This window comes from Heloderma suspectum, chromosome 4, assembly GCF_057233095.1.
Source record: "Heloderma suspectum isolate Gila_16-S chromosome 4, 16-S_ref, whole genome shotgun sequence".
NCBI classification, from domain to species: domain Eukaryota; kingdom Metazoa; phylum Chordata; class Lepidosauria; order Squamata; family Helodermatidae; genus Heloderma; species Heloderma suspectum.
Window position 1 is genome coordinate 26,345,349 of NC_139461.1, and position 16,197 is coordinate 26,361,545.

At 43.9% G+C, this 16,197-nt stretch overlaps 1 protein-coding gene across 1 annotated transcript in view; it reads right to left on the reverse strand.

Moving 5' to 3' along the window:
• The window catches only part of COL14A1 (collagen type XIV alpha 1 chain), a 208,779-nt gene that overhangs the window by 181,597 nt on the left and 10,985 nt on the right, over positions 1-16,197 (reverse strand). Inside the window, exons 2-3 of the mRNA XM_084848878.1 lie at positions 15,092-15,221; positions 2,273-2,389 (exon numbers count right to left, since the gene is read on the reverse strand). Of these exons, the coding sequence (XP_084705004.1) occupies positions 2,273-2,389; positions 15,092-15,197 (223 nt within the window). The 5' untranslated portion in view covers positions 15,198-15,221. The remainder of the gene's footprint in view (positions 1-2,272; positions 2,390-15,091; positions 15,222-16,197) is intronic.

Consider the following 16,197-nt stretch of genomic DNA (forward strand, 5'->3'; position numbering starts at 1 on the left):
AACCCAGAGTACGGATTGAGTATGGGTTATTGTAGAATTGTGGGTTGTTCTTGGATTGTGGGTTGTCATTACATGCGAACCCTGCACTATGGTTTAACTATGGGTTGTTAACCACGAACAACCCAGAGTTCTTAACCCAGCAACAAACCATGGGTTCTCTTCCTGGGTTGTTTGTGGTTAACAACCCATAGTTAAACCATAGTGCAGGGTTCATACATAACAACTCACAATTCAACGATGACCTATAATACTCAAGCCATGCTCTGGGTTGTTATGTGCGAAAAGCCCCTCCCACTGCTTCCCTATAATATTTAATGAACACCACAATCTGGTTCAAAACAGTTAACACCAAAACTCTTCAGAACAGAATGTGACTTTATAAAGCAAGCTCTGACTTAAAGCTTGAGTAGCCTTTAACCTAATTCAAACACCTCTTAGTAGTCTGTTTCCCGACTCTTCAACTCCGTAACTAGGTGAATGGCTTTATGTGAATAGTCTGGATTTATACTGTTTCTCCCCAAATATACCTTTGATCAGTGCATAATGCAAATATAAATGCTTGGTTTCTTCACAACAAAAGAAACTGGAAGAACAGCCAAAATAATCTCTCCTTAGCAAACAAGATCCTCAGAGGCAAACTACAAGTTACACACAGATGTTACAACAAAGTGCCAATTTTTTTTTTAAATGAAAAACACCTCCAGCAGCTACAGTTCTGGGCTGAGCAGGAGAAGCTGGAGAGAGGTCCTTAAGCTGTTTTTCTGCTGAGAAGTCACCCAAAGCTGCTTTCCCCCACCAAAACCTACTTTTCATTTAAAAAGAAATCAGACTGCATTATGCACATTGATGTGTAGTTTGCCCCTCAGTTATAGTAAAGGTTGATTATAAAGCCAATAGGATCTTATGTACTTGATGGGGGAAAATCTCCAACGTGGGATCTTGTAAGCCTTTTCCAACAAGCTTCCACTAGCTTTTAGGTCAGAATCAATCCATCCAAGTCAGAGGTCCACACAGACCTTCAATATTCAAATTAATATGAATATGCAGCCAAGGGCTATAAATCCAGATCCACAGGAGCTCTATATGGGTGATCACTCAATGTGATTAATAATTGGGTGGAGAGGGGCCCTACCCGCATTGTCACATCCCCACTGGCCCCACTCCCTACATTAGGGAAGTTTTTCAGCCTGAGGGCCAAATTCCATTTCGGAGAAGTTCTCGGGGACTGCATTCCAATGGTGGGTGTGGCTGAAGGCAAAAGAGGTAGACCAAACCACCCCCACCCCAAATACTAGCATATTTTAACTTAAGGGAACAATCCTATGCATGAACAATCCTATGCATATAGGAAAAAAGTCCTATAACTCTCAGCATTCCCCAGCCAGCACAGCTTACTAAGTAAGCCTTAGGAGAGGCATTTCAACCTTTTAGAATGAGGAAAAAACTGCACAAAAGCTGGGAAACCACCCAACCATCAGTGGTTGGAGAAAAGGGATGGGGCAGAGGGAAAGGGGTCTGTAAAGGGGAGCCTCTGTCACACAGGGTACCAAATCACAGGCAAAGCCTACAAAGATATGGCAGGTTCTCTGCTACAATGTAACTCTCCCCATGTGTTGAAGGCTCATCCCATCAGTTTGTTAATCACATGAATGCCTCACCTAGAGAACTAGTTTGGTAGGTAACTAATATATGTAAACAACAAAATAGGGCTGAGGGACCCAATCAATTCATACAGATGGCTGGACAGAGCTACTGAGCCTCATCATTATCCTTCATCAACTGAAAGTGTGCCCTTGAATACACTCAACAGACTGCTGTGCTTACACATTGAAGGAGAATGTGGTTATTGGATCAAGCTGTCTTTCACTGAAGGTTGTTGTTAGCCATTACGGATTTCCTTGTTGAGGTGTATTGCCTCTTTAAGAGGAAAGCCTCGAAGGCTTTCAGTACAAGTAGGCTACATGAGTGAAATGGAAGAAACAGTTTCACTTTTTCAACAGTGGGTATGTGAGTGGTAAGGCCTCCATAATCTCAAAGGCCAGAACAATCCTAGGCCCAGATGGACCAGCAACTAAGGACAATTCTAAGTTGCACTCCTGCTACCTCCCAGTCTACATGTTCTGCCATGGGCTTTCCCAGTGAGATGAAAATAATAAAGTGAATTATTAGAAGTCAGATATGTGCTGTTGTTCTCACATATATAGAAGGAACGCTGCATCAGCTTCTAAAGAACCTTGGATTTCAGTTTGAAAATTATTATTTTTTCTTTTACCTGCATTTGGAGTGACGAGGAGTTTATATCCATCAAATTGCCCTTTAGGGGCTTTCCATGTAATCTGAATACTGTCATGATCAACAACAGTATATCTTAATCTTGACGGTGGGGCCACTGAAAGGGAAACAAAAATATAGGCACTGAAGTGTCAATTGGATTTATCACACTTCATTTAAAAATTAACATGACAGCACATACAGACATCCAAATTACGAGACACAACACATTTTTCAGACAAGACAAAGGATGCAAGTTATCAGAAGAGTCACATGATGCAAGTATATTAGTTTGTAAAATGACATTAAATATGGCAAGGTGCATTATTGGTTCCCAAAGACAAATCCTACACAAGAAATTAAAAAGGGACCATTGCCACCAATAGGGAAAGACAAACATGGCAGGTTAGATGTTAAAAAGCCCTAGCTTACCAAGCAAAGCCAATGGCCACATTTGGTTTTTCTTATATATGTTTTGTTATATATGTGGGAGGGAGCAACATTATATACTGTTCTAGCTTCTTGGGTCTCCTGTGCTTGGGACGGGTGGTGGTGCAGGGAATCAAGGTCATATTTTTCAAACGCTTATGTGGGCACAACATTTGAGTATGTTTCATGCATTCAGGAAACAGGAAGCATCATGATTTTGAAAGGGTTGTGGTGGTTGTGAACGTACACCAAGGTGACAACATGGAATTAACTAATTGGCTGGAGCTTGTGAACATTAAGGATACTAGATGCCCTCTTAGTTTAGGGCAGAATGTCACTTAGGACATATATATGTTATAACTGTTTCAAAAGACATATATATGTTATAACTGTTTCAAAAGAGGTATACAATTACTGCCAATTAAGCAAACAAATTTGTCCAACTGTCATGGCTTCCCACCAATAGACCCTGGGAAACATGTCATGCTCGCAAGCACTATTGACGTTGCACTTGTGTTGGTTTACGCTAGTGCAACGTCAATAGCGTTAATGCTGTGACACCATTGGATCCTTCCCAATACATGTGAACCTCTGCTACAGGTAATTCCCATTTCACCCAGACAATTGTTATTGCCAGAATTCCCACTAGAGGTGAGGAAAAGCCATAACAGTTCATTCAGTGTTAAGTATCAGTGCAAATACACCTGTGTACGAATGCATACCAAAACCTTTCGAGAGGCTCCACACACGTACACACAATGTATCTATTCCCAGCTTCACAAATGGACATCTGCCCATCTGTAGAAGACCGTTGTCGAGGTGTGCACCCTTCGTGACCCACCATATCAAATGCATCCTGCCAGGGGCTTGGAAAACCTCTGGTTTTGCTGCTTGCTCGAGATTGCAGAAGCGGTTGCCAAGCATCTGGCATAATACAGGGCTGGTGGGCTGGATTTGGCTTGGGGAAGAAGATGTTACAATTTGTGCCAACATGCCAGGCTCAAATAACCAGCAAGACACGAACAACTGCATGGGGACAGAAGGCGTATGAGCAGCCTTCCTTTCCACCCTTCATAGATACTCCCTCTCCTAAGCTAGCTAAGCTTCCAGCCAGTGCCAGCTCCAGGCTTTTGAGAGCCCTTGGGCAAGGCACCTTTAATGGGCCTCCTCTCTTTGCATGTCTGCCTCCTTACTACCATTCTCACCAGCTGCTATTGCTCCTCATTCTCTTTCACATCATTGTTACCCCTGGCTATCTTGACAGGCAGAGCGCCAGTGAACTAGTAGGCAGCAACAGCATCTACTGCTCCTCCTTGTAATTGTCACCGTCGTCTGGCCTGGTCAGAGGCAGATGAACAAGCAGGATGCAGTGGTGAAGAGAAGGAGCAACTCCAGGGGGCTCTTGTCAGTGGGCCCCTGCCAGGGTGTGGGCCCTTGGCAGGTTCCCTACCATGCGTCCCCTGATGCCAGCCCCACTTCCAACCAATTCCCCCTTCTGTCCTCCTTCTAAAACCAAACTTTACAGTGCCCATATTCCCAGGGCTCTCATGGTCTAGTTTTGCATTGCAGACTCCTATCGCTCCTTTCCATCCCAGCCATATAACTGAAGGAAGGCTGCTCCATCCGAGCAAAGTAATGGGGTCCCTAGTGCTCCAATCAGCATTAAAAGGACTCTCCATATTGTAGTAGAGAGAGGGGTTTGGGAAGGGATTAAGAGGGACATGTTTAAACAGATCAGGAGCTACAAAGGCATCAATGATGGCATATTTTGGCTCCCCTAGAACATTCCAGCTGTTCCACAGAATTTATGTATGCATAATACATAATGAACTTGAGCTGCTCCCCAGCCCTGCCAAAAAGAGAGACAGAGATATGTGGCACAAAAATAAATGCTAACATTTCAACTTTAGGCCTGTTTAATGCTCAGTGGTTTCAGTCTTAATCTAAAATTGTACTTTTCCCAGTTTATTTGACCAAATGATAAAAGTGGTGCTCTGTAGACTGTGCACAGCCTCAAAAGAAATTTAATATACATGACAGCAATTGAGTGATTCAGGCAAGCAGAGGCAAGCAATGGAAGTTTGATAAAGGGAGTGGGACAGAACAGACACTTACAGAAAATAGGCCATATCCCATCTGGCTTTGAGCCTGGATACCCTTAAGAGTTGAGCTACATGACCAGCAGAATCACATGATAGAGCTTTTCTGGACTCCAGACAGCAGATATTGGGGGCTGGAGGGGATCATTCAAACAAACAATTCCCTCTCTGTAGTCAGAGTGGTACTGTTTAGAAAGAGTTACACCACATGCTACTGCTGATCATGTAATTCCATTCTCAGTTTCTGTGTTGGAGGCAGCATTATTATGTTAAATTGAAAGCTTTGTTAAAATGCTGAACCCCATTTTCCTTTCTGGGACTATTCAAACTTGCTGCACTAGAAAGTGGTACAACCCTTCCTGGAACATATAATTTCAGACTGTAGGTGGGGAACTCCAGTGCTTGAATGTTTTCTATTTCTGTTTTCTAAAACAGATTCCTGCACATGGAAAGGTAGCACATCAGAGAGAAAGCTAGGCTAAAGCTCTACAGCTTGACATGCCAACTTTCTATATGAAGGGAGGCTTGTTCCATTTTTGTTAACGTACTGAAATGTTATACCTCTGCTATTTTTGCATGAGATGTATGTGAGGGGCAAATGGACTGCAGTAATGCCACAAGTGAGAATGTCTGATGGACTGAACAGGGGCTGGCTTCTTCATAATAAAACCTTAAGACAGGGGTGCAGAACCTCTTTCGAGGGCTGAAATCCATTTCAGAGAAGCTTTCTGGGGCTGCATTCCAGTGGGTGGGGCCAAAGGCAAAAGGGGTAGGGCCAAAATACCCGCATATTTTAGCTTAACACTCTTATCGCCAGTAATCAAGCCTTGGGAGAGGCATTCCAACCTTTGAGAATGGGGAAAAGACTGCACAAAAGCTGGGAAACCACCAACCAGTGGTTGGAGGAAAGGGATGGGGCAGAGGGAAAGCAGTCTGTAGAGGGGAGCCTCTGTCACACTGGGTACCAAATCACAGGGCAAGGGAAGGGGGCATGGCTGTGTCATGTTCAACCGTCCTCCCCCTTCGTAATCAACGAAACAGACTCACAGTTCAAGCTATTACAGCTTTATTATGCTAATGGCAAGCCTTTCCACAAAGCACATTCAAGGAAGATCTGAAACTGCCCCAGGCAATAAATGGCTATTCCAAGATCTCTATTAGGGAAGACAATCTGCAGCAGGGTAGTGAAGTTGCCGACAGTTGCTGACAGTTTCCCCATGGACACTGATGGTCAAAGCTGCCTAATGGTGATGCCCCTCCCCTCACTTCTAAGTTGTCTTCCAAGAGCGGCTACCCTGGCAGAGCGTCTTAGCTCCGCCTGCTTCAACTTGCGACATGCTCTGGGTTCTCTCAAGTTGCACCCCTCTTCCTCCTTCTCAGAAACTTGGGTTCCCATTCTGGGCGGGGGAGGCGGTGACTCTGCCTGGGCCATCTGTCTGTCAAGTCCTTGGGAAGATTCACTCCCAATGCCTGGAGGACGTTCCTCCCCCTTCCACTGACCTAGCTGTTCCAGCTCTGATTCAGAGCTCCTGAAAAATCTCAAGGTCCTGAGCTCAACAGTGGCCATTTGGGAAACCCTGGAGCACTGGATTTGGCCCCAAGGCCTGAGGTTCTGCACTCCTGCCTTAAGACAATCCAAGGTCCCATTTGCCTAGAATAAACCATTCTGAACAACCAAACGCAATAAAAGTTCTCAAAGTTAAGCATGTGCCAAAATAGAGGTATTCCAGGTTCCTTCACACAACAGATGTCAGAATATGAATAATGGCAGAGAGGTGTACTATTTTACAATCAGTTCATGCCCTGGGAAGCCAATGCAGGTGTCATTGTCTTTATGATATTTGGACTCATGATGAAACAGACTTGGCCTTTAATGAGTGTGGACGGAATGTGGGCTAAGAGGTTAGAGGATGCTCTAGGAGAGACTACATGAGTGGGAAGGGAGCATGGGACCGTAGCGAGTATGTGGGGAATACATGTTTGGTGATTGATTTGGGACCAGAAAGCAATTTCAATTGAGTTAAAATAACCTAATTGGAATTCTCCCCCACCTCAAGCCCTTGAGACAGGCCATAAATATGCATTTAAATTTATATAAACAAAGCTAAACACTTGAGTAAGCCATGGAGTCAAAGAGTCAACAGCAACTTATTAAACAATGGAAGAGTTGCTCATAAGAATGGTGGGAGAGGGTTAGCCTACTCTTGTCCCATATAACCAAATAGGAACTAAGCGCTCAACTAGACGCCAAGGCCAACCCTACCATGAGATTGCTTGAAGCAAAACTGGCTGTCCCTGCAACTTGGCTGGCAAGAAAGAAAACTCTTTCTCGTTATGGGCCACCAAGGCAAAGACTCAGGGCCAAACTAGGCAAGACATTAATTGCATAGATGCAACTGAGATGCATGGGGTTTTTTATATGTAAATAGCTGCTGGGAAAACTGAGAAGCCCCATGACTGTGGGGTGAGGACAGGAAGTTTAATTATCTCTCTCTTTCTACCATGATCCCAATAAAAAAACCCACCTCTCTAAAGCTGCTATTTGCATTTCAAGCAAAGTTGCAATGCCTCTATAGAGACAGAAAGAGTTAAACTCTCTCTCCCCACCCATCCCATGATTCATAGAATCATAGGGTTGGATGTAGGGATGTACGAAAGTCACTTACCTGTGATGAAATTTGATTTGCGGTGGCGGGGAGGTGCTCCGTCCCTCCCCCCGAAATTCTGGCTGGGTGGGGAGGCGTCCCGTCCCTCCCCCCTGAAATTCTGGCCGGGGGGGAGGCGCCCCATCTCTCATACCGCAAATCCTGCCGGCCGGGTCTGCAAATGGCGGCGGCCATAGCCGCCGCCGTTTGTGTCCCTGCAGTCAGCCGTGATAGGCTACGTAAATGTTTACATAGCCTATTACGGCTGAGTTAAAAAAACAAAAAACCGCGCATACGCAAATGGCAGCGCCCATGGGCGCCGCCATTTGCGTACCCGCGTTTGTTTGTTTGTTTTTAACTCAGCCGTGATAGGCTACGTAAACATTTACGTAGCCTATCACGGTATTTTTTTAAAATCTAGCCGTGATAGGCTACGTAAATCTTTACGTAGCCTATCACGTTTTGTTTTTTTGGTTTTTTTAAACTTGGAAATGGCGGCGGCGGCAGCCAGTCAGAAGACCGGCCGCCGCAGCCGCCGAACCGCCGCCGCCACCAGGGAGATTTGCCCAAGTTAAGTCCCGTCCCGGGGGGGTGGCGGGGGGGTGGCAGACCGTTTCGCCACTGATTTCAGGGGGCCGAATGCGCTGGCATTCAGCCTCCCCGAGATTCGTGGTGAAATTCTCTGACATCCCTAGTTGGAAGGGGCCTACAAGACCATCAAGTCCAACCCCCTGCTCAGTGCACGAAGCCTGATTCCTAGGCGGTCTCCCATCCAAGTACTTACCAGGCTGCTCAGGGCTCCCTGTGGTTTCAGTTTACATAACAAAAACATGCATGTTAATTGTATTCAAACAATTAACTTTACATCTACTTTGGCCCTTAGGCCAAGCTCCCACACTTGCACACTGGCTTGGAGTGACCATAAGGGCGGGTAATATAATCAATTTATACTTGCTTTGGTTATGCCTGATCCTTCCTCTTATCAGTGAGAGCCATCCCACACCTTCAGCCTCAACGCTGGCAAAGGCTGGAGGACCCTTCCTCTTACAAGTGACCAAGAGTCCAAAAGACGGTCATGTACCCATAAAGTGCTTTCTAGTGATCAGCAGTGGCACAAACCAATTTTATCATCATGCCATGCTGATGACTGTTGCTTACTAGGAATGGGAGAGAAATTGGTTTGGTTTGCATTTTAATATGTGCTTATTTAATTTGTACTTCCCAAACGAATACACAAACTGAAACACAGTTCTACTTCAGTAGTCACACTTTTCCAAATTTTGCAATGCAGTTCTCCAACTAAAAATGCACATATAAATGTGTATATTAGGGAAATGTGCACGCAAAAATATGCTGTACAAAAATGCATTAGGGAAAATGGCTTATAAAAATGCATATATTCAGAACAGTGCATACAAACGTGTGCATGTTAGGCGAACTGTTGACAAAAATGTAAATTAATTTTTATGGAGACTTCTTTTTTTTTAATTGCAAACTGATGCAGAAATAGGATAAAATGAACTTAAGGTTGCAAAAATGAGAAACTGAGTGAAACAGAATTAGCCCAGTTCATCCATTCCATAGAGCTTGCTGGTATGAGTAAGGGGCCTACAGAAGATACAGTCTCTCTCAGGTTGTGCAGGAGACTAGCAGCCACCATCTTTGGAATCATGCAGCAATATGCCCAAGGACAGGCCTTCTCCGTGTTTGTCAAAATTGATTACCACAGATAGCAATAAGATTTAAAAGTGCTTAACTTTCTTTGGAATGTGCCCATGTTTTGCAGTTTGATCAGCTTAAACTTACAGGTGCTTACCACACCCTTAAATATCAATCAGAAATAAAGGCTGGCTCTAGACTTACCGCCTTTTTTTGCTTCCAATGAGGTTTCACCGCCTGCCTTTCACACTACGTAGTACCCGCCTTGAACTGGAACCGGAATTTCCCACTTCCGTGCTCCCGCTTTCAATACCCTAATATCCCGGTATTTCCCCTTAATGTGCTCTGATTTTCTGCCTTCGCTACTGTATCCGGTCATAGTCCCCTCCCCCGCCTGTCCATATACGGCAGTGTTTGTATTTCCCACCTGTCCAATCACAGCTCTCAACGGCCCCATGTCTTCTTCCGGCTACTGATCACATAGCTTCCTCAGCAGCCCGTTTCCTTAGCAACAAGCAAAGGGCTGGATGTGCACGTGCTTGTCTGATCTCAGAAGCTAAGCACGGTCAGCCCTGGTCAGTAGTTGGATGGGCGGTTGCCTGGGAATCGGGCTTCCTGCACTAAGCAGGGGGTTGTTCTATCCCTTCAAATGAGACTAAGTTTTCTCTCCTCCTATCCCCCGCTCCGGATGTTTTTTTAAATTAAGGCGTTATCCTCGAAGAATCAGGGCTTCTCCACAATGTTTTTTTCCCCTAATTTAGGCATGATCTTCGAAGATGTGAAGCTTCACAACTTCGAAGATCATGCCTGAATTAGAAAAAAAAAAACATCGTGGAGAAGCCCCGATTCTTCAAGGATAACGCCTTAATTTAAAAAAAAAAAACATCTGGAGCGGGGGAAACAGGAAAACAGCACAGCTCTCGAATATGAACCGAGCTTGCGCATTCGATGAAGCACTGCAACGGGGAAAATGGGTGAGTGTGAATAATCACGTTTTAATGCGAGAGCGTTTAACCCGACGGGACACCGAATTCATTGCAATGGTGGGCGCAATGTAGATCAGCCCAAAGACAGACAATCTTCGGCCACAGAGAATAAATGGCACACCAACAGCCACCACAGTTCTTTGAAAATTTGGCCCTCTTCATAGGGGCATGCGAAATATGAAACAGTACGCTACTGAAGGTTAGTGTATCAGATTTGTACTGAATTCGGGGTGTGGTGTTTTTTTCGACATTTTAGAAAACTAGGCAGAGAGGAACTACAAAAGACAACATGATTTTCAAGATGCTCAGAAATGGGATGAACCAGAGAAAAATGAACCTGGGAGCATGAATAGCACCCAGAGGTTTATGAAAATATTGAAATCTATCTACTTTTTAATTTGCTAAGCCATGAGCATGCTTTAAGTAACTCTGTAGGGCAAGCACAAATGGGTTACAAAGGCATCACCATTTTTTTTCTTCCCAAGTGGTGGAAAGAATGAAATGGCAAACAAATGTAATAATATTTGACAGGTAAAACTAGAAAGACAAATGAGCTCTAGAATTAAAAAGGGCAGGGAGACATGTTTGGATTTAAACTAAGAAATCTTGCACTTGTGGGTTTAAACTGATTTCATTTGGATTTCCGCTCCAGAAGTGAGTGTATGTAGGATTTCATCATGGCCTATTTTAGGTTTGCTGGGTGGTTAACAACCCACCTTCACCTGGTTCGGAAGTCACAAAAAGCCGTGCTGGCAAAGGTAATTATGTAAATCCGGCTGGCATGCAACCAGCACACACAAGGTGGTTAACAAGCCACCGTGGCTTATTAACCACCATGCGATTATGTGAACCAAGTCAATAAGGGTCCTTTCTGTCATGGAAATACATAATCCCCTTATAATCAGGCAAAGCCAGGGCCAGTCCTATCATTGATTCTGGGTGTCATAAAAAGGCAGAACATTTTTAGTTAATTTATTATTACTATTATGTTTTCAGTTCCAGGGAGAGACACTTGTGGGATTTTCTTCCGCAGGTGTCTTCGGTACTGTGCAACTTGTGTGGGAGGGCAGGCATCATTTTGCCCCAAACTGCAAAATGTCTTGTGCCAGCCCTGGTTGGTCAGTCTATCCCAGTATTGTCTCTGCTCTGACTGGCAGCACTCCTCTGTTATCTTAGGTCTTTCCTAGTCCTGTTGTCCAAGATTTTTTAAAACGGTAGATATTGTAGATTCAACCTGGGTCCATCTGCTGAGCTATGGGCCTTCCCCATCAAAGAAAAAGAGCACTGACATTGCTGGTAAGTAGCCATCACCAAACAAGGCACATTTCCAGAACCCCTAAACCATTCACTTGTCCAACATAGACAGGAAAAGAAAGACACAATCACCCAGGTGTGCCTGTGTATATACTGGAAAACTACAACAAAGTAGTCTAGAGGAATTGTGAAGAAAAGTCTTTACATAACTAGATGATATTTACTAAATATTCTCTTGTTTGTTTAAAAAGAAAGAGAGGCCAAGAAAAAACAAGACCAAAGAATTTCCATGTCGATAACTGTCCATATATGGGCCAAAATGGTTCCTTAAAGGAAGATATTTAACTTAGTTATGCAAAGACTAGTGTTCTCACACAAGAAAGTACATACAACTAGAGGAAAGTTAAAAATCTAACTCTTGGACAAACACAACAAGATATCGATTGGAATGACTTCAGGGTCACCAACCTGGAGAGGGAATCTTTATTTCTGTGGAACACCTTTATAGCCTGTGGAATAAAAATCTCACTTCTTGCAAAAAGAAAAAGAATCAGTCTAAAATCAGTCAAGTTCACTGATAAAAATCAGTGGCTCGAGCTTGTTCAGCGATTTTTCAGGAATGCGCCAACGAATGGCCAGCAGCAACATTAAAGCATTCATCCAAAAGGAGACTACAAACAAGTTCAAGGCTTCGGCTTATGCAGATCATATCAAACGTAGCTATTTTTCATTGTTGTTAGCATTCCAAAAACATAATTCTTGACGATAGACATGGAAGGTGGTCTGAAATGTTCAGTGTGTGAAAGCTAGCAGTTTCCCTTACAGAAGAGGACCTAGTTTTGTTTTAAAATAATAGTTTTCCTTAAATTGTTTAAACTGCAGAGTAAATAGACTTGGAAACTCTTGCCTTCCTTTTCACTCTTCATCCTTCCCATATTGTGCCATGCATTTTCCATAATGTGAGGCTATAGACAGGGCCATGTCTACTTCATATTCATAAAGTTGCAACGCTGTGTATACCACCTTGGGAGTAAGTCCACCAAACTGAAATGAACATACTTTTGAGAAATCATACACAGCCTTGGGCTGTAAAGCACAAGAGAGATTGTGCTTATATAGTAGTTTGCACTCAACAAAGAACTAAATGATGGGCTTAGGAAGCAATTATAAGTATGTCATGCTGTTAGGAACATTTATAATAAACATGCCCATCTACTGTATATGTAAGTGGAAAGGAATAACCTTCATAGTTCATACAATAAAACAGGGTGGGACACAAAGCTTCAAATAAGACCTGAAGCAGCATGAAATTGGTCAGCAACAGGTCTGCTTCAGAACATCCAAACCAGATCCTAAAGCAAGCAGTTTTATAGAATCCCTTCCATCTGCTGCCCTTGGTCCTCTGCCCTGCCCCTACCTTTTTCTAGGGAGATTATAACTCCTACCCTTGCACACGTCCAAATGGACATCATTCATAGCTGCACTGCCATGTTCATTCATGTACGAGGCTTATTATGTACACGTACACATTGGAATCTCCAAGATGGTAGAAGGCAAATAGCAATTTTGGCAAGGTGTAACATAACTAGTGGGACAAAGTGTTATGAGCAGTGGGGTGCATGAGGCAGCAGTAAATTGGGGCAGATCTCTATTTTTTTTATTTGTGTTGGAATGTCTTAACACTCCAAAAAAAAGGTAAAGGTGTCCCCAACCAGTCGTGTCCGACTCTAGGGTGCGGTGCTCATCCCTGTTTCTAAGCCGAAGAGCCAGTGCTGTCCGAAGGCACTTCCGTGGTCATGTGGCCGGCATGACTGAACACCAAGGTGCACGGAACGCTGTTATCTTTCCCGCCAAAGCGGCACCTATTTATCTACTTGCAATTTCTTGCTTTCGAACTGCTAGGTTGGCAGGAGCTGGGACTGAAGACGGGAGCTCACTCCGTCACGCAGCACTCGGGTCTCGAACTGCTGTCCTGCCGACCTTCCAGTCTGCAGTTCAGCATCTTAACCACTAAGCCACCGCGGCCCCTAACACCCCAAAACCTAAACACAAAAACAGATAAGAGAGACATGAAGGACAAATGTGAATACTAGCTAATGTATGGAACATATGGTGGCAATTTCTTGACAACTTACAATCCTGTGTTATGTGAACCATCTGCAATCAATAATTATACTGAAGACTGGGACGAATGCTAACTACCTACACAATGGAGACCATTTGTGTACCAGTGGTATATGTTTTCCCTATGGTTAAAAACCACTGCCCACAATAAACTGAAAGAAGGCAATCTATGAACATATATGTTCAGGATAAAGGGATGATCCAGCAGAGAACTGGAATCTTTAAGATCTTCTTTCCACAAAGGATAATGCAAATAACTAGACTGTAATAAGTTTACACGTATGTGAAGAATACATTAAATTCTTCAACTGGGCACCTAAGCAGGACATGATCTGCTCCCAAACACATTGTCAAATAAAGGGAAGTGTTGAGAGAAGTATGAGCTTAACCTGGTCATGCCACCCTGGCTGCATTTGCATGTAACGCTAGCACAATGTGGGCAAGCCTCTGTGAACCAGAGCAAAATCGAGTTTGCACGCTCCCCATTCCTCTCCTCCAATTGTGCAGCCAGGAGAGGACTTCACAGGATTCATTTTCTATGATTCCTGACTAGTCATTCCTGACTTGAACCAGGAACCGTGGTTTAAGGCAAACTTTAGTTTGTTAAACAAGACAGCTAAAGAAGCCAGGAACTTGGCTTGCTTAGCAATTGACTAATTTGTCTTAAATCACAATTCCTGGTTTATATGCTGGGTTGTTTCGTGAAGTCCGAACCCAGGAAGCTGGGTTGTTTAGGGGTTAAAAAGTCCAGAGGTAAGCCAACAATCACCTATGGTTTGTTGGGTTAATGGGGTAAGTGTGCGAAAGGCAGCACACTTGCTTACACTAGATATTGGTACTTCCTGGGTTAAACAAGTAGGAATTGTCGTTACATGCAAACTGAATCAAAGTAGAACCAAGCAGCTGGGTAGACATATACGTTTGCCTGAAGTTCAGAGTCTATGGGCCTAATTTCCTAATAGTAGAAAGTGAATCCTGGTTAAGTTGTTCTTCCAGCTGTGCAGGAAGGGGAGCCCGGGGGTGGCACAAGCCTGGGCTCACAGAGCTCAACCACATAGCACTAGATTCTAGCTTAGTGTTGCATGTGAACCAGGCCATCTTTTTCATTTCTTTAAAAGACAACCACAGTTAACACATTATGTGTTATATTTGTTAAAAAGTTAAACCAGCTGTTATGGAATCAAAAAGAAATGATCTGTTATTGAAAGTAGAGGCTAGGAAACAGAACCTTCAACAATACTGGGATCATGCATTAAACTGGCAAAGGTAGCATATATTCCACACCTGTTTCATGGGGCCAGCAAAAGCAGCATATATGGCAGTATATGATAGGGTAGAGGCATAAGGTGGCATATCGTCCACACCGTTTTCATGGAAGAAAAGTCCACATGCACTGAGAAACTGAGTAAAACAATGAAATGGCCTACACAAAAACAAGTGTCCTCAGACCTGTTCTAGATTCGACATAGCTACTCCAATGCAGACACAGAAAAGTTCAAGTTTGTCTGAATGAGGATTAAACCTTTTAATGAAAGGGGTAAATTGCACATGAGAAAGCTAGAGTCCACTTCTGCACATCAGAGAGCCCTAGAAAAATATAATTGTTTCTTAGTGATAAGTTTACCTCCTTGACCCCGGACGTGACTGAGTAATTGAGTTGTGACTGCTACAAAGACGAAGAGGAACCAGCTCAGCATCTTGAACTGACGATGGACCTTCATTGTTGCCATCGGATATACGTAGCATCAACAAACCTGCAAACACAAAGAAGTATTTATAAAGCAGGGGGTCACCATTCCAAACTTTAGTACTGGGAAGCATGATTTTCGATTATGATTATTATTATTATTTGGAGGAGGCTGTGCACTTACCCTGCTTTTGGATACATTCAAGACCAGATTGTAAAAACAAAACAGAACAGCAACTTATTTTTATTCATTTATTTCATTTCTATACCGCCCAATAGCCGAAGCTCTCTGGGTGGTTCACAAAAATTAAAACCAAACGGCACACAATTAAACAATATAAAATATACAGAATATTAAAACCACAATATAACAATATAACCACAATAAAACCTAGCAGCAGTGCAGGAATTTAAAATACAGATTTAAAACACCAAAGCTAAAAGTCTAGAAAGCTAAAATGCTAAAATGCCTGGGGAAATAAAAAGGTCTTCACCTGGCGCCGGAAGGAATACAATGTAGGTGCCAGGCAAACTTCACTAGGGAGCTCATTCCACAGCTGGGGTGCCATAGCAGAAAAGGCCCTCCTCCTAGTAGCCACCTGCCTCACTTCCTTTGGCAGGGGCTCATGGAGAAGGGCCGCTGAGGATGATCATAAGGTCCGGGCAGGCACGTATGGGAGGAGGCGATCCTTCAGGTAACCTGGCCCCAAGCCGTTAAGGGCTTTGAATGTTAATACCAGCACTTTGAATCGGGCCCAGAAATGGAATGGCAGCCAGTGCAGCTGGAAAAGTACTGGCGTAATATGAGCTCGCTGGCCAGTCCCTGTTAACAATCTTGCTGCCCTATTTTGGACCAGGTGAAATTTCCGGACCGTTTTCAAAGTAGGAGTGCATGAAAGCCACTTACCTGGTCTCACAGCTTGCTTCGCGGTGGGGGGGAGGCGCTTTGCTGCTCCCCCCAAAGTTCAGGCCGGGGGTGGAGGCTTCCCGCCTCACCCGGCCGAAATTCAGGCCGGGGGGGAGGCTTCCTGCCTCGCCCGGCC